Genomic DNA, 19296 nt, shown 5'->3' on the forward strand with positions numbered 1-19296 from the left:
TAAATAAAACATTGTAGAGCCTTCAAATATCTCTTTAACCCACCACTACTTAATTTTCTCCAAAAAGGTGTTGTCTACAAACCACATCTTCTCACATTTGAAAGGATTTTTTGACAGTTTCTGTTGTTCCTAAATAATTAATTGGATGGGAAAATGATCTGGGCATGCATATGATAGAATAGAGGCATTCAAAATTAGGTTTATAGAGTAGAGATCGCCTTTAAAGATGAATTTATCTAATCTCTCTGCAATGTAATATAAACCTTTCCTTCTATTGTTCCAAGTGAAAACTCCATTAGTTGTAGGGATGTCTAAAAATGAGTTCCTCGTGAACCAATTTTAGAATTCTATCATAGCTTCGGATTCCAATTAGACACCTCAAAAATTTTATTTTAAATTTAAACTTGCATTTAAATCTCCTCTAATAGAATGTTTGATATTGGTTTTGAATCCATATAGTTACTTAAATTTGTCCACACTTTTATGTTCTCAACTGTAGGGACATGCACATAAACATTAATGATGTTGAATTGTATATCATTTCTAAAGCTTTTGATTCTATCGCTCATCCAATTATTGTTTGTTGATAAAAGTATAAAATCTACTTTTCTAGGGTCTCATATGATTCCTAAACCTTTGGATGCTTCTACTGCTTCCTTAAGTTCACATTTCCAAAAACCTAATTTCTATTTATCCTTTCTCCATCTTTGTTTAGTTTTGTTTCATGTAGTAAAATAATTTATGAATCAAAAAGAGATAAATCATGCTTAAGAAGGTGCTTCTTGTTAGGGGCATTTAAGCCCCTAACATTTCATGATAGGAGCTTCATTGTTTCATGGGAAGGCTCTTCCCCTTCCCTTCTTTTAAAAGATCCTTAATTTTTATTTGGTTTTCAGCCATTGCTATGACATTTCTTAACTCAAAGAGGCTTTTTCTACCCCTTTTCTTAAGAGTCTTACCATACTTGGGTTTATCTATAGCTTCCGCATTAGTTGATAAGACTAAATTTTCCATAGTGTTCTTAGTGTTGTTTATACTTGTTGTTATTGTTGTCTCTTCATAATCTTCCTCTTCATTTCTTACTACCTCCATTAGCATTTCACTTAAATGAATGTCAAAGTTACTTGCACTTATTGGTATGCTATCACTTTGTCATTTTGTAATATATTGTGATCTCCTTTGTTTTGATCATGTATCCAACTTGCTAGTAATTGGACACGAAATTCCTCCTAGTTTTGGGTTTCATTAGTTTGTTCTAGCACTAATTCCTATAAATTTAACTGCCCACATTAATTCAAAATTGTGTTAATTTCTACTGAAATGCTTACTACTGGGCGAATGCACCAAGTTGTGGTGCCAAAAAGATGACACACAACTCAAATTTATAAATTTCTAAAAGCTTTCATGTGCTATAGTGCTCATGCACTTTGGCTTGGGCTCCACAAGCCCTAACCATGTCGAGCTCAAGCCAAAGCACATGTACACTTTTTAAGAACTCTATAAATGGGTTGCAAACCTGTGGCCCATTCCATTTCCCCTTATTTATTTGTGTTGTTTTGTTCTTTCCCCTCAACAACATAAACACAATTTGTGGAATTTGAAGAATTTGCTCATTTTCCTTCTCAAAATGGCTCCTTATCGTCGGAGATCAAGATCAGGATCATCAAGTATGTTTTCTACTTTTCTTTTTGCATTGTTTTGTATGTTTTTACATTATTTTGTATGTTTTTGAAGTTTTGCTTCAAATTTGTTTATTTATTTAAAATGCAATTGGTCTCTTATCAAGAAATGTGAATAATTAACCACCAAATCTTCAGGCTGATCAACAAAATCAAAATCAAAATCCTCCACAAGAAGAGAAAGAAATTTTGCAACCTCCACTGATTGAAAGACCTCCTCTTGGCACCCAAGAAAACATAATGAATGAAATAGAATGAGGGAAAAATGAATTAGAAGCAATCATTGGTAGATTGAAAGCTTGCAGGAAAACTAATCCTATGAGAGCACAATTGGCATACTCCCTTGACTCCATTATGAGCCATGTAGCTTCTGTTAGTGGTCAATTGGATATTTGGTGAGTTAAGAGAGAAGAATAAAGAAGATATTATGAAAATAAATTATCCTATAAAGATGTAAGAAAAAAATACATAGAAAAAGGTAGCATATGTGCATTGTTTAAAAAGCCTAGAGAACAACACACTATTAAACATACAACTAAAAGATTCCCCATATATTGGTGCATACATGATGATATTAGAAATAAATTTTGAGATAGATGGTGGATGGTCTTTGATGCCCCTTCCTGCAATAGTCATGAGATTCCAATGTATTTCTTAAAGAAATTGTATTGTGAATTTGTCCTTGGGGAGATCCCCAATTATTTTGATATGTTATATTCTCAAGGTAGAGGTTGGGGGTCATCATTTGAGAGGTCAAGGACATATCGTGACCCTAATGTAGTTAGGGTGCCTATTGTCAAGCCACAAGGTGAGCATGCAATTATTCCTTTAGTTGTGAAGGAACATGTAGTGACCAATACTCTAGGGACTATCAATGTTGTGACACAGACCCTCATTCATTACACCAATCCATTAGTTGAGGAGGATCCTTCTTTGTATCATGGTCACATGTGTACATCATGTGGATCCTTATGTATGTTTGGCAGTCATATTGGAGACACTATGGATGATGGACTAGTCACTGATGAGTTCTTGAGTGACGCATTTGACATTGACACATAGGTAAAGTACAATTATAATAAACTAATTTGATCACATTTCGTATGTACAGTGAATGACTAATTAATTATCATGTCTTGACATTGTTCAAAATTTAGGGTAAGAGTGTTAATAGCCCTAGTACACCAGCCCAATTTTATGTCCCAACAATGAGTCAAGAGGTATGTATCGACTAAATCATTTAAATTAATACTAATCATATGAAGGATTGACAAAAAAAATTATCCATGTGCATTAGTTCTCTACTGGACCATCAACATTCACAAGGGACTCTGAGCCTAGGCATGATATATGAGTTTCGTAGTGGTACATTTGTTTCATGTTAATTTAATTCATTTGATTATATTTGTTTCATGTTTCATGTTACATGTAAATTTTATTATATGATTTGCAGTTGTTAACATCTGAGACTCCTCCTCATCTTCGCTAGTCCATCAATCATGGAGTTGCTGCCATGATGGCTAGTTCAGAGCCATTGACCAAGGTATGAAATAGTTTTCATATTTTTAGTTATTATTGATAATAGTTAGTATTGAAATTTCAAATGGAATTTATAAGTATGATCGAGTGATTATATTGATTGAATTGTTCTAGGGCCTTGGTACTCCCGATCGTTTGTGAGCCTTTGAGGTGGATGTATAGAGTGACTATTTGATGGCAATAAGAAAATAATTAATTTTGTGTGTATATATATTTAATTTTAATGTATAATAATTATTGATTCATATCTACTTTTTTTGTATCAGCTCCAATTAGAGAGGAGCCTAAACTATAGTGTGTATGCACTATATGAAAAATATATCTCTCCCTATTCCACCCTCTCCCATCCCCAACTCTCTCTTCCTCTCCCCTATCCTACTCTCTACCATCCCCTACTCTCTCTCTCCCCCCTATCCTACCCTCTCCCATCCCCTACTCTCTCTCTCCCTCTCTCCCACCCCCCACTTTCTCCCACCCTCTCCTATCTGCAAATGTCTCTCTCCCCTATCCTACCCTCTCCCATCCTCTACTCTCTCTCTCTTCACTATCCCACCCTCTCCCATCCCCTACTCTCTCTCCCTCTCTCCCACCCCCTACTCTCTCTCTCACATCACCTAGTCTCTCTCTCTCCCTCTCTCCCTCCTATCCCACCCTCTCCCATCCCCTACTCTCTCTCTCTCTCACTGTCTCTCTCTACCACCCTCTCCCATTGCCCTCTCTCTCTCTCTCTCTCTCTCTCTCTCTCTCTCTCACACACACACACACACACACACACTCACTATCCCACCCTCTCTCATCTCCTACTCTCTCTCTCTCTCTCTCTCTCTCTCTCTCTCTCTCTCTCCCACCCTAATCACATGCCCTACTCTCTCTCATCCCCTTCTCTCTATCCTACCCTCTCCCATCCCTCTCTCTCTCTATCCCACCCTCTCCCATCCCTCCCTCTCTCTCCCCATCCCATCTCTCTCTTTCCTATCTGCTACTCTCTCTCTCTCTCTCTCTCTCTCTCTCTATATATATATATATATATATATAGATCTTCATCTCCATATTTCTCTAACGACATCTCTCTCCCACTCATCTCTTTTACTATATATTTCTCACATACATCTCTCTCTCTCTCTCTCTCTCTCTCTCTCTCTCTCTCTCTCTCTCTCTCTCTCTCTCTCTCTCTCTCTCTCTCTCTCTCTCTCTCTCTCTCTCCATTTCTCTGTCCCTCTCTCCCTATCCCACCTTCTCCCATCCGCTACTCTCTGTCTCCCTCCATTTCTTCTTCCCTCTCTCCTTATCCCACCCTCTTCCATCTCCTACTCTCTACCCATCTTCTACTCTCTCTTATTCTCTACCCTCTTGCCTTCCCTCTCTATTGAAATTTAGGCTTACAAAGTACATGCACACTATGTAAGCCTGAATTTATTTTATTTTTTTCAAATAGCACTCACACACTGTTTAAAGCTTTGGATTATACCAAGCCTAAGGCTTGGTTTTTCCTTGCGGATCGAACCCAAAGGTTTCAAGTCTCTAAACTGGTCTGAGATGTGTTTTGCAACAAACATATGGAAAATGATTGATTTTTCTTGTGTGCTCTCCTTCAAGTTTCCTCATGGTTGGACATCGATAAATAAGGTTACATGACATTGTAGATCTCTTTGTTAGCTATATAACCATATAATTTATTTCAAATTTGAACTATTTCAAGCCTTTCAACTATAATTTATATTGAATGTATGTCCATTTTTTGTCAAAAACCAACGTGTGCTAATTGGGGTGTAGATTTTACCTCATTCATCGAATTTCACAAAAACTTGGTTTTTTAGAAACTAGACTCCATTCTACACACTTTGAAAAAAAGAAGTTATGCTTCTAGATTAGTTTTTGATCATTTCTAGGGGGAGTACATAGATATTTCATATTTTTGGGATGTGTCCAAATAAAAAATTCATTAAAAAAATACACATTATTAAATTACCCAAAAAATCTAGGAGAAACTACATGATGTTAGGTAACTTTTGACTATCTAGAGTGATTAAAGATTTTTTTTTTTAAAGTTAAAATTTTAGGGGGGCCACAGTTTGCACTATGCTTTGTTTTTTCTGAAAAGATAGTACCACTTTTTGTGGCCCCCTTTTTTGAGGACTTAAAACTAGACCATTTTGACAAACAAAAAATGAGTAGTTTAGAAACTAGATTCAAAGGATTACTACTTTTTTTTTTGTCATATCTTAAAATTTTGAGTGTAACTATATTTAAATTCTTGTCAAAGTTCAAAAATTGTTGATTTCTGAAAAAAAGTGGCCACTTATACCCCCCTTTTGGCACCACAACTTGGTGCACTTACCCTACCACTTGTTCCTTTATTATTTCCTTTATCATGGGGGAAAAACCTATTTCAATATCTTCAAAAACATTCTTTCCATATATATTGTATCCACCTATAATTCTATATTTATTATGATTTTCTTTATAAATTTATTTAATGTTCTTACTATTATTTGTATATATATAATCTATAATTAGAGTAGAATAAAATACTACTAATATATAGTCATATGAAAAATCAAAGTAGTATATTATTTTATATTAAATATCATTTACAAACCTTGTTCTCATTTGAGAAACAACATGATACTTACAAGCTTATTTGAGCTCCTTACGAGCAACCAAACTAGAAACAAGAATAAGAAGACCAAGAATCACAACTTACAATCCACCATTTTTACCATAATAAAAATACAACCAATGGAAGACCAAGAGTCACAACTTAAAATCCCATAAAGATGCTCCTCTTGGGATGTAAACTAGGATCTCCACAATGAGAACTCATTGCTTTAACCAAGCTAAACCCCTTGGACCAAAGGAGTATATTGTTACAAAAACAACATTAGAAAATTAAATAAAATAGTGTAATAACATTTTGTTTCTCTTGAAATTGCTTGGACTATAGTTGTGTAAGGGTCAACCTCCTTGTTTTGGGTGTTGATTAAATAGAAAATAATTTAGTTCTCATTGAATATTAAAAATGAAAAATCTTTATAAAAGTATGATATCAAAATAAATTTACATATAGAAAATGTGCTTTTATAAAAGTAGCATATCCCTCCTCATTACAATATTTAAGTCTATAACTTGCACAAGTGAGCTTAGTTCTTTATAACTCCCAATAGGCCCATCTTCTCTACCTATAGCTCTATTTGTCACTACCAATATGTCCCTCATAAATGCCAATACTTTTACCTACATCTTTACCACTTCAAGCTCTCAAAACCTGTGACATTTGGTTTAAGGCATTGAGGTCTCCTTAAGGAGAAGTTGCTAGATCTTCAAATTGTTTTCTCTTTCTCCAAAAACCTCTTGCAAAGATCAGCATAAATCAAATCAGTGGTAATAGGGCTTCATTATCCTTTGAAAATTATCCTTTGAATGAATTGGTTAGTGTAGTTAAGAAGATGTTATGTTTTCTCCCATGGACTCCACTTCTGCTACCATGTGGCAATGGAGGAGTGCATGAAAAAATTCTACCCTATTTAATTGGAAGATAAGGTCTAGAATAGTTATAGGGAGCGTGGAGTTAATTTATCCTTTCTCATTCAGAAGATTTATAGCAAGCACTTTTGCCCACTATACATTTGAGCGTTGCCTAGGAGAAATTATGAGTAAGCATGAGTTGATGACTTGTCAATTACAATCAATTTTTTTATAAGAGAAATTACCAAATTCTTATTCATGATGGCATCTTTCCAAAAAATGTTCACTAGTAGTTTGGCTTCATTGAAGCATCTATGAATTGGATGTGCTTGGTCATTTGGAAGATGAAGTCCCTCTTAAACTTGTTTGGATTGTACTTCCTTGGATTCCACTATTTAGCAACCATTTGGAGTTGGGATAGCTCACTTGTATCCTCTACATTCCTTCCCCTTACTCCTATGGATCTAAAAGTATTTCTTTGTTGAACAATTGCAATTTGAAATGCAACCAATAACATTCTTTACCACCTCTTTCATCTTTGCAAATTCCTCCATGCAACCATAGTTGACATACAATGCAACTATAGTATATTATCATGACCATTGAGAATATGCATGCAATCTTAGAAAAAAAATTAACCTTCAACTAGAAGGACCACCCTTCTCCTTTTTTTTTATGAGGCTGCAAAGTTTGTTCTTTTTGTTTGGCATGCTTAGAACCAAAGAACTATTCACAAGATAAGTAGGACATATTTTTTCAGAAGTCAAATTATGGTATTACTATTAGAATTTAACTATGTAGTTTTTTAGAAACTCGTTGACTCATGTTTCATGAGTAGTTATTCACATGAATCCATCTCTCATGAGGATAAATGGAACACTTAGAACTCATTAGATCTAGGTGATGCTCATAGAGGTGAAGCACCAAAACTTCCTAGGAGGTCACCCATTCCAACACTACTCTAGCCTGAGCATGCTTAACTGCAAAGTTTCCTCCATGGTTAAACCCACTCTGCTTGCAACCCACTCTGTGAACATCACCTGGATCCCAATGAGTACTAAGTGTTCAATTTATTCTCATAAGAGGTGGATTCATGTGAATCCAAACATTAGTCAATGTGTTTGACTCTAAAAGTACACAATTAAATCCAGATAGCAACATCATGATTTGACTTGCTATGGAAAAATATGGCCTACTTATCAATTGATGAGCTTAAGGGGCTTTCGAATGAATGGTTCATAAGGCACAACACTTGGTGAAGGTTTTGCAAATGGGGTTGCAAGAAGAGTTGGTTTAACCATGGAGGAAACTTTGTAGTTAAGCACACTTGAGATGGAGTAGTACTAGGATGGGTAACCTCCCAAGAAGTCTTTGTGCTTCACCTCTGTGAGCATCTCCTAGATCCAATGATTTCTAAGTATTCTATTTATTCTCCTGAGAGATGGATTATGTGAATCACTACTCATGAAACATGAGTCAACATGAGTTTGACTCAAAAACTATACAGTTAAATTTTGATAGCAATATCATTAGTCACAAGATAACAACAAAGTACTATAGTAGGAAACCAAATTGTACTTCCTATAACAAGACAAAATGTAATTTGTAGTTGTGAAGTTCTATGGAGTACCTATATGACATGAGGCTGCACTGTAAGCTTCAAGTGTCACTAAAAATATGTATTACTTTGTACACAATTTTTCCCTCTACATTAATGAATCATGATATTCTCCAATGTAATTTTAGGAATAACCTCAAAAGAATACTTTTACATAACCTCAATCTTTATTGGAAAATGCAGGGGTTAGTGTATAATTGGATAGCCAAAAGCTGCAAAGTGGGGAGTAGATCAATTTAACTCTTCAATATAGGCAATTAGAAACAATATCATCCACATTTCTATTTTCTACAAAAAAAAAATTGTAGAGTCCTAATGGTGCATGGATGAGGGATCCCATATGTGTAAATTAAATAGTATAATTACATCCTTATCAAAACATATTTTAATTTTGGATATTTAGAGCATGATTTTCTTTGACAAATTGTTGTTAAGAAAATTGATCTCACAATTGATTTTTATTCTTGAACTTGGTAATCAACTCTAATTTTTATATAAATTTTTAGAATGCTTTCAATAGAAAAGTGGTCAATGATGATTACATTTTGATCAATATATATGTCAAATCTTGCTACAAGTATATTGGTATTTCTTCTTTTATAAGGTAGTCAAATTGAAGTTGTTATAAAAAATTAATAATAGAGTAGTTAGGTTAAATTCTATTATGGCCAATAAACTACTAATTTTAAATGTAATCAGAAGATATTATTCTTCCTTTCAAACTTGAATAGAAAATTTGAAGAAAGAAAATTGTTGTAAATAACATGTACCTAAAATTGTAAAACAAGTCAAGATTGTCAATCAATATATTTTTTCAATTACATTTAATAGGTAAAGGGATAGAAAGATAAAGGGGAGAGAGAGAGAGAGAGAGAGGGTGATGGAAAGAGATGAATGGATAGAGATGGAAATTTGTCTAGATATGGAGGGGGGAGAGGAAGATATAGATAGATATCAATATAGACAAAGAATATAGGAGAAAAAATGATAGCTTGATAGAGATAGCGATCCAAAGATAGAAATAGATCTTCGAAGCCATGTAGAGATACATGAAGAGGCGGAGATAGAGAGGACACAATAGAAAGAGATATAGATGGTGAGATAGATTAGTAAAGAGACAAAGAGATCAAGAGAGGATGAGACCAACAAAAGGACAAATACTTAATTGACCTTCCATACATCTACAAAGTACCCATTGCACACTAAGATGTGATTACTAGCATATAACTTTATTGAACTCTTGCAAACTAAACCGTTTTAAAAGAGATTCCGAACTCTTCATATATATAACCATTGCAAACCCAACAACCAACACTTCCTCAATGTATTTAATGGTATTGACCCACAAGTTTAAAACGTGACTATCTCCAATCTATGGATTATAACACACCATATAATTAAGAAAACAAGACCAAGTCATTGCCATTCTAAATGAATTAGGGTTAAGTCAATCATCTTTATCACTAGTAAGGAATATACGAGGACAAGTGACTTTCTCGATTGCACTAGCCTTGACGAGTCACAAATCATTAATAAATATTATGAAGAAATACCATTTTGTTTTGTGACCACTAATTGATAAGTCTTCATCTTGGACGAGCTTATCCCTAAATGACCGCTTGCAGAAATAGAGTCAATTTGTCAAGATGAGAAAAATCAAAGGAAGAAAAGTATTCATTGTAATCACATCACATATATCTTAGATGTCAATCTGCCTTGCCTTCAAATCACATCATCGTCTCCTTGGTATTAAAATTATTTGATTCATTCAAAACAACGAGTTGGCAGTCACTCTTCATACTATTTTATTTGCTTGCCTGTCACAACAAAGAACGATGCTCAGGTCGTTGGTATTTTAGTAGTCATTTTTATAATTTTATCACACTTAACACATAAAAAAACGAAGTTTAAATAGTAAATAGTTAAGACGTCGGGGCTCGCAAGTGTTTTAGTTTTTAGAACATTTACTTTGACACAAGATTTACTATGACACAAGTAAAATGGTTGAAAAAAAAAGCTTAAATGATATTATTTCAAGGGAGAGGATCAAGTGGTTGTACGTTTCAATATTGTTTTTTCTTTTTTGAAAATAAAAATAAAAACAATTGTTTTTTTGCGTGTAGATTATTGAAAGTAAATATTTCAATCAAAAGTTTAGATGTTTTGGTAAGAAAGGTCTTTAGTATATCTATTAATCTTATATCTATCCAAACTCTGAACCCATCTACCAAAGATCTTAGAGGCATTAATCTTATATCTATCCAAACTCTAAACCCATCTACCAAAGATCTTAGAGGCATTATGTATATTCAAGAGTCCATAACATTGGTGTTTTATGTGGGACTCTATATAGGAAGAAGATTTAGTTGAGCACAATTTAATAATTGTGATAACACTTGTTGATCTAATGCCTCACATTTTTGACAATATCGTACCAATAATTGTGACACTAAAGTTATTATTATTGATGATCACTATAAATAATTGAATAAAATGTATTTGTTAGATCTAAAAAGCAACAAATCGTGTCATTCTACATCAACTCAATAAATAAAGAGTAAATGGCGTGTGCATAAATATTAGTTCACTTTTTCTCAACCCTTTTTGGAGACCTTGGAAAATAAAATGTTGATGTGGTATATTACTTGATGACATGACCTTGAAACATTAGTTATAAGCAAGAGACTTGTCAAGTAATCATTCTACTAAAAAATAAGTGATTTGAATTCCCTTGTAGGATTTTGAGAGGTGCAAAGTTGGTGTGCTCAATTTTCGGGTCCTCTCCCCTAGTTGAGAATGTATGGATAGTTTAAGGTATATTCAATCAAATATTTAAATGTTTTGGTAAGAGGGTGTACTGTCCTAAATTGGAAGCACTTCAATTTAGTGATAGTTGGAAGCACTTCAATTTAGTGATAGTTTAGCTCCTCTTTAATGTGTTTGCATTATACACTTGCAATTTATACATACTTCTCTCTCTCTCTCTCTCTCTCTCTCTCTCTCTCTCTCTCTCTCTCTCTCTCTCTCTCTCTCTCTCTCTCTCTCTCTCTCTGTAGGATTTAGCAATGTATCCTCATCGGTCTATTTTATTCCTCATGCAAAACTCAAAGTAAGACTTAACCTCTATGGGTCTTCCTCCCCTCTCTCATTTTAACCTTGTTTTCATGATGAATCACTATTTACCACTTGTCTATTCAATAAAACTACAGATTAAAGTCTCTTAGATCTCATTTCAATAAAACTACAAACTGAGGTTTGTCCAATAAAACTACAAGATCTAGGAAGTAGAGGATTTGACAAGCAGTTTGGAATTGAGTTCAAGAAGAATAAGGGAATATGACACACCAAGAGGCCTCTTCTTGAAATTAGGATGCCACAAATGACCTCTTCCCCCTAGAACTACATCAAACGGAAACCACATGTTAGTGAGATCGTTTTGGCTACTATTTTTGGTGTATGTGCAAAGTTGTCTATTTGTTATCAATTTATGTGCACAAAAAGTCAATCATTTCTTCTCATATCTCCCTATCATTTCTCCATATTAGTGAAGGAACCTTGACAACCATTTAACGCTTGGACCCTTCTAAGTCTATTGGTTTATCTCCTTCCTAATGTACAATAGGAGATATACGATACACTTATTTCTTCCATTTTCTTATTGTACAATTTTGTTTAGTTATTCATTCAATTTAACTTTCAACTTTATCCATCATCTTTTTAAGTAAAACTACATTTATTTAATTATGTCTTTAACCTTATCCCATGTGCCTTCTAACTAAATTAATTAACCAATTCATATTCAATTACTTGATTTAGCCAAATTAAGCCTCGTTACCATTTTTCCTAATATTTATAATACCACATTTCACTCAATCTTTGTCCTCTCAATCATATCCCTTGGATCTATCTACATGGATCAAGATCTAAACTTTTCATCATTAGAGAAGTTCCCTTACCTCTCTTTCTCATGTGTGTGTGAGCATCAAAGGTCATATGATAATGACCCTATCGTTTACACGTGTCATTTTCACAAGCCAACTTATCTCTTACACATGTTATAGACATGTCTCTTTCATGGACTTCTCCATGCATGCTCATGCATGTACAAAGGAAACTTAGTCTTTAAGAACCACTTCTCATTAAGCCTCTAATCTAGGCCACCATCGTATTTAATTCTAGTCATCCATTTGATATTGAATCTTGACCATTAGTTTTCCTCATTTAAGGCCAACAAATCGAGGTTTCTTCTCTCATTTCAATCATCTTATATTATCCTATCACAATGTTTTTTGTTTTCGATCAATACTTATTCTAATGTCATATTGTTGGTTTGAGCTACCGCTTTCCACCCAACTACAAGATCAAAATGAGAAAATCAAATGGAGAAGAGTGCCTCTACTTTTGGTCTGTTAATGAAATGAAAAGATAATTCAAACAATGCAATATTGTGCCTTTCATTTCTTTTATATACATCCATGTCTTCTCCCCTTTCTTCATCTTCAACAAATTTTTTATGATATTAGATTTTTCAATCCATAATTTGCATCAATGCAATGCATCCTAGCTCTCTATTGTATCATGATGATAGATCACGAAGTGTGGTCCAAAATGTTGGTACAATTTTTTACATAATTCAATCAAGAAAGTTGCATTCTTACGATTTTTTCTATACATTCCTAACGTCAATAACTTGTTTGAATTCAATTAGGAAAAATAAAACAGAAACATTACTTGTTGAAGATGTAATAGTTAGTGGTGAAGATATTGCTAAAGCTACTTGGTTAGACTTGTAGTTCTTGGATAGAATAGCTAGAGAAAAAACCATCCCTAGAAAGGTCAAATATTTTTTTACCTTTTCTTACTAATATAATGGTTACAAGCACACTTATTGACATCTTAGTCTAATCAAAAGATTAGTTGCTTGGGATGAAAAAAATGTTTATAATATTTAGTTTCAACTTCATAGTTGGTTCCAACCCTTTTACATCCTACTTAGAGTTTTAGTTGGATGTGTAATCCATATGGATCTTACGCATTAATGACTTCTTCAACTTCAACTTTAAAAAATAGAAGGGAAATGTGCCCCTAGAAAGTTGGCATTATTTTCTATTGAATGGGGTCATAGTCTAATCTAGAACACTTCATGGTTAAAATTTGAGCATTATAAGTTTAAATTTGAAAATGAGATATCTAACTATCACTGGCAAATATGATCTATTAAAAATGATACTTTGACTACAATGTACTCTAATTATTAGATATGATCTCTACATAGATTGAATTTATGGATTTGAGTGATTATCAAAATACATCATGCACAAAATTATACAATCGACAAATCTTTCAATAATTTTTACAGTGTAAACTAAGCAACAACTATTAACTCCCAAGAGCTCCCACGAATATATATTTTGATTGTTCCCACTATATTAAAATCATTTGGATGTAAATGATTAAATCATACTAATAATTGTAATATTGTAACCTTGAGTCAATTGTAATATGGTTAAGGTTCCATATTGATTCAAGAGAATATAAAATGAGACCTTTTTTCTTAATAAAACAATTAAAATAATGACAAGTAGTTATACAGTACTAGACAACAATTTTCCTAATACAATATTGACATTTTTAGACTAGCTACTAAATATTATTTGTTCCTATATAATATACGTAACCATTATTTATTCAAAAATTACCAATATATAAAATAATTAGAAAAAATACTTAACATTACATTAGTTTACTCTAGAAAGAAACTTAAATCCATTGACTCTCATTATTCTCAAATATAATATTATTTTATTTTATAGTTTGGAGAAACTTCAACCCATTGACTCGTAATTGGTAAAATAATCTTAATTACGACTACGTCATCTTTTATTATATACATTCTAAATGGCATGCTGTGCACATGTATTAATGACCGAATAATCCACACTAATATTTTTTCCCCGACTACTAATTGTTTGACTATATCCATCTGGCATTTGATAGTTGAATTCTCAACCCCTTTTCACACTAGGTATCTTCAGCTCGTCTGACACAGTCAAATTCCGGTATCTTATATACAGTTTTGAATTTGTTCAGAAAGCCACAATTAACATATTGAACCAGTAGAAGCTTCCAACAATGGCGGTCAATCTCTACTGCTTGGGCCCTTTCATAAGCGTTTTCAAAAAACTGTTTGATTCTCCCGAAGAGGAGACAATTACAGGCTTTGCTCTTCTTCAAAAGAAACATGCCTTGGATCAGCTCCAAAATAACGTCTCTTTACAGCTTGTCAGCATTTCTTCCATCGATCCAAGTCAGACCCAGTTCTTCTCCTCCTTTCTTTCATTCTTCTAATTTGATTAATCACAATTTAAAGTCATCATAACTCAATTGAAACTGAATGTTACAGGCAATGGAAACGGAGAAATTGGGGAGTCAGCATTTATACAGAAATGGAAATCTGCAGGGGAACACAATGTCAGTGGGGAGAGCAAATTCAGGGTTGATTTCAAGTGGGACTTGAGCTTTGGGACTCCTGGAGCATTTCTCATTAGAAATTTGCATCACCATGAGTTTTTTCTCAAGTCTCTGACGATTGAAATTCCTGACCAGGGGAATGTTCATTTTGCCTGCAATTCTTGGGTGTACCCTGCCTGTAAATACAAGACGGATCGGATTTTCTTCTCAAATAAGGTTTGCCCACAACTTTTGTGTTTGAATTTTCTTTTCATTGCAGTTTAATTGGTTGAAATCATGAATTCTGTGCTCAAATTTTCGTTTCTGGGTACTGAAATTACAGAGCTATCTACCGGCTGATACACCTCTGGCCCTGTTGGAACTGAGAAATAAAGAACTTGAAAACTTAAGAGGAGATGGAACAGGAAAGAGGGAAGAATGGGAGAGAATATATGATTATGATGTTTATAATGATCTTGGAGAACCTGACAAAGGTGAGGAATATAAACGCCCCATATTGGGAGGATCTACAGAATTCCCATACCCGCGAAGGGGAAGAACAGGGCGTCATCGCATTAAAAGTGGTTTGTACTTGGCCCAAAATTTTGCAAATTATCTGGTTTGTAATTAGCCTCCATTAATGGAAGAAGCTGATAGAATTGGTGATGAATGACAGATCCTGCTACGGAAAGCAAATTATTTTTACTGAACCTGAACACATATGTTCCTCGAGATGAACGGTTTGGGGCGATCAAAATGTCTGATATGTATAGCAATGGACTAAAGAGTGTGCTCCAGGCTGCACGGCCTCTGCTCAAGGATCTGTTTGACCACAGTAAAGATTTCCACTCATTTGAAGATGTTAAGAAGCTTTACGATGCAAATGGTGAGAGTTTGTTCAAGTTTCCTACGCCGCAGGTCATAGCCGGTAAGTTACATTTTCTCATTTGTCATTATTGAAATTTTGTCTCAAAAAACCTAGAAGACATGATTTGGAGGGAAATTTGTTTGATACAGTTAACGAATTGGCATGGAGAAGGGATGACGAATTTGCTCGGGAGATGCTATCTGGTTGCAACCCTCTTCACATAAGGCGTCTCCAAGTAATCAAATTTACTCAAATTGCTAATTTGTGTTATAACATCTAATATCATGATATTGTACAGTTTTAACAGGATGAATAATGAAATAGTCAGGAGTCAAAAGGATCCTAGTCTTCTCAAAAGGTCTTTTCCTAATGTTGTACTCTTTTATAATGGATCATAATGAAGAAACCGACAGTTTTGCTAATATTTTTTTAGCGGTGCAGTACAGACGGAATCATTTTTCACAGTTTTGTGATTTTTTGTCTCAATATTTTATTATTGTTTAGGAAAAAAATTTGAATTCAGCATCATTTAAGTGTTTACAATGTACAATGTTGTAATTCGCTGCCTCTAATTTGTGATTAGGTAGATACTGTAATAAAAGCTTTACTACGCTAGGTGCATCTTCACATGTGAGAGTCAGTATCATCAGTGTTCATTTTTTTGAGCTCTGGTGAACGAATCAATTCATTGTAGTGTATTCATTTATTTGAGCTATCATTTGCGGACAGACTCATTTCTATCTAAAATCTATTAAAGACAAAATAAAGTCAAACATTTTTTTCAGATTTATTAAAAAGTGTAGTGATTTTTTCACAAATTTTTGTTGTTTTTGATTACAAACTATGCAGATCATAAAGATCAAATGCTGAAACTTTCAGAAAAATCTATGATGTTTTCGATTTTTTGAAAATTGGTCAACTGTACAGTTTGGATGGAGGATAGCAGCATCCATAATTTGGTGGCTAAGTTTTAGAAAAAAATGCATAGTCAAACTTCTTTTTCTAAATTTATGAAATTATATTAATTTTTTTCAATTTGTTTTGCTATTTTCGAGTATAGAATATGCAGGTCATGAAAAACAAATGTTGAAAATTTTAAAAAAATCTGTTGTATTTTCAATTATTTAAATTTTGGTCAATGGCACATTTTATGAGGGGCTTAGCCGCCTCCATAATGTTTACTTGGTGAATTGTAATCTACTGTAAGATCTGATGTATGGGGCTTAAATTTTACAGACTTTTCCCCCAAGAAGCGAATTAGACTCAGAATTATATAGCACACAAGAAAGCTCTTTAACTGCTGCACATATACAACACAACCTCGATGGTCTTTCAGTGGAGAAGGTATACCATTCCTCTATTTAAATATGTAGATGATTAGTTTGTTCTATGATATTGTTATCACAATTCAATTGTCTTATATTTTCAACTAAATTTATTGACCTATGTTTCCTAAATAGTATTAACGACAATCTATTTTTTATTAAAAAAACCGAAGAATTGAATTATGATATTACAATTCCAATTTACTTTGATGTGAAAAATACGTATAACAATTGTATGTTCTCTATATGATTATAAATATTTAGGCCATTGAAGAAAACAAGCTTTTCATATTGGATCATCACGACACCTTCATGCCATTTCTCAACCGGGTAAATGCTCTGTCTACAAAGGCCTATGCTTCTCGTACTATTCTATTCCTCTGCAAGGATGACACCTTGAAGCCAGTTGCCATTGAACTCAGTCTGCCATCAGAGAGGGGAAGGGTATTTACTCCTGCAGAGGAAGGGATACCTGGAGCACTCTGGCAGCTTGCTAAAGCTCATGTCACAGTTAACGATTCTGGGCACCATGAATTGATCAGCCACTGGTAAGCACTTCCATTAAATTTTCGCTGTTTTCTGAAATCTCAAGGAAATTAAATAATTCTACCTATATCAAACATTATAGAAGTATAAATTAGGAAGTCTCTTGGTCTTTGGCAGGACGCATTGATTCAACATCTTTGTTATTAATAGACAATGCTTCTGGACTTTCAGTATTTTGTCATTGATTGAAGAAGAGATCCAAAATCATGACAAGGGGTTTTATTTTTTGGGGATTTCAGGCTGAGGACACACGCAGTCATGGAACCAGTTGTAATTGCCACAAACAGAAACCTGAGCGCCTTGCATCCCATTCATAAGATGTTAAGCCCTCATTTTCGTGATACAATGAGCATCAATGCTCTGGCTCGCCATATTCTCATAAATGCTGGGGGATTAACTGAAAGAACGCTGTTTCTACAGAAGTATTCTATGGAATTGACTGCTAGTGTTTACAAAAACTGGAGATTTGACGAGGAAGGCTTACCTGCTGATCTTCTCAAAAGGTACTTACTAACATTGTAGTTATGGGTTCCTCCGAAATTTAATCCATTTGAAGATACTGACCCCCCAGAATTTGGGATGAAACAGGGGAATGGCAGAGGAGGATGAATCGATGCCCCATGGGCTAAGACTGATGATCCAAGACTATCCTTTTGCTGTTGATGGATTGGATATATGGTCTGCAATACAGAAATGGGTTGGGAAATACGTGTTCATCTACTACAAAGACAATGATGAACTTGTAAGGGGTGACACGGAGCTTCAGGCATGGTGGGATGAAATACGAAATGTTGGTCATGCGGATAAAAAGGATGAATCTTGGTGGTACAAGATGGAAACTGTAGAAGAGCTTGAAAGAACCTTAACGACAATGATATGGGTTTCTTCGGCTCTTCATGCAGCAACCAATTTTGGGCAGTATGCATACTCTGGCTACATGCCCAACAGGCCTGCTTTCAGCAGAAGGCTCATCCCCGAAGAAGGATCCGCAGAATTTTCAAAGCTTGACAAGATTCAAGAAGAGTTTTTCTTGAAAACCGTGTCCAATCAAATTCAAACCACTCTGGGCATCGGGCTGGTAGAGTTGTTGTCTAGACATTCGAGAGACGAAGTTTATCTGGGGCAGAGAGAAACAGGGGATTGGACTGATGATGAGAGGGTAATGGAAGCGTTTCAGAGCTTTAGCAGCGAATTGACAGAAATAGAGGAGAAGATAAACGAGAGAAATGCAGATAAAAGGCTGAAGAACAGATCAGGGCCTGCGGAAGTGCCATACACGTTGCTGTTTCCGAGCACTTCGGATTTGAGCAAGAAAGGGGGATTAACTGGCCGAGGAATTCCGAACAGCGTCTCCATTTAACAGACCACCTGATTCCAGAATAAGATGCGTTTTCTCGCATTGATGAAGTAGCTGAATAGTTTCTTCTCCATTGATTTCACTTTCTGTAAATAATGTTAGCAGAGTATTTCACTTATAATGTGAAACAGCTTCTGCTTTTTCAACCTTATCTCCTCTGTAAGTACTGGAAAATCCTCGCGAAGAGTGGAAATAAAATTATTAAATTTTATCTGAACTTAGATATGCAGCAGTGAATAGATGTAGAGAAACTGTAGCTCTGGAAGGATGAAGGGAGGATAGGAACTGGAAGCGGCTGTGTGAGAGGGTTTCAGAAGCTTGTTTTGTTGCTGTTGGGCTGTGCATGCATAGGGAGAGCACCCCATTTCTCTTTTATCTGGTGAGACCTTTTGTCGCTTCAATATTGGATGATTATTGTTGTGTCGGGTTTGCATTTATTGTGGAAAACA

The 19296-nt window shown here is 34.6% G+C and overlaps 1 protein-coding gene across 1 annotated transcript; it reads left to right on the forward strand.

Annotated features, from left to right (window-relative positions):
- The first annotated feature begins 14336 nt into the window (after window positions 1–14336).
- Window positions 14337–19062, forward strand: LOC149562394 (putative linoleate 9S-lipoxygenase 5). Its single transcript, XM_089825908.1, has 9 exons — window positions 14337–14608; window positions 14705–14988; window positions 15095–15335; window positions 15428–15679; window positions 15769–15854; window positions 16856–16963; window positions 17209–17492; window positions 17730–17993; window positions 18079–19062. The coding sequence occupies exons 1-9, from the start codon at window positions 14434–14436 to the stop codon at window positions 18848–18850; spliced, it is 2466 nt and encodes an 821-aa protein (XP_089682034.1). The 5' UTR covers window positions 14337–14433; the 3' UTR covers window positions 18851–19062.
- Window positions 19063–19296: the final 234 nt, after the last annotated feature.

This window comes from Cupressus sempervirens, chromosome 4, assembly GCF_028749045.1.
Source record: "Cupressus sempervirens isolate cs-2001-9-10 chromosome 4, ASM2874904v1, whole genome shotgun sequence".
NCBI classification, from domain to species: Eukaryota; Viridiplantae; Streptophyta; class Pinopsida; order Cupressales; family Cupressaceae; genus Cupressus; species Cupressus sempervirens.

Coding starts and splice junctions, on each gene's coding strand:
- LOC149562394 (XM_089825908.1), top strand. CDS start 14,434: ATGGCGGTCAATCTCTACTGCTTGGGCCCTTTCATAAGCGTTTTCAAA. Junction 14,609..14,704: donor CATTTCTTCCATCGATCCAA/GTCAGACCCAGT, acceptor TGAATGTTACAG/GCAATGGAAACGGAGAAATT. Junction 15,680..15,768: donor TACGCCGCAGGTCATAGCCG/GTAAGTTACATT, acceptor TGTTTGATACAG/TTAACGAATTGGCATGGAGA.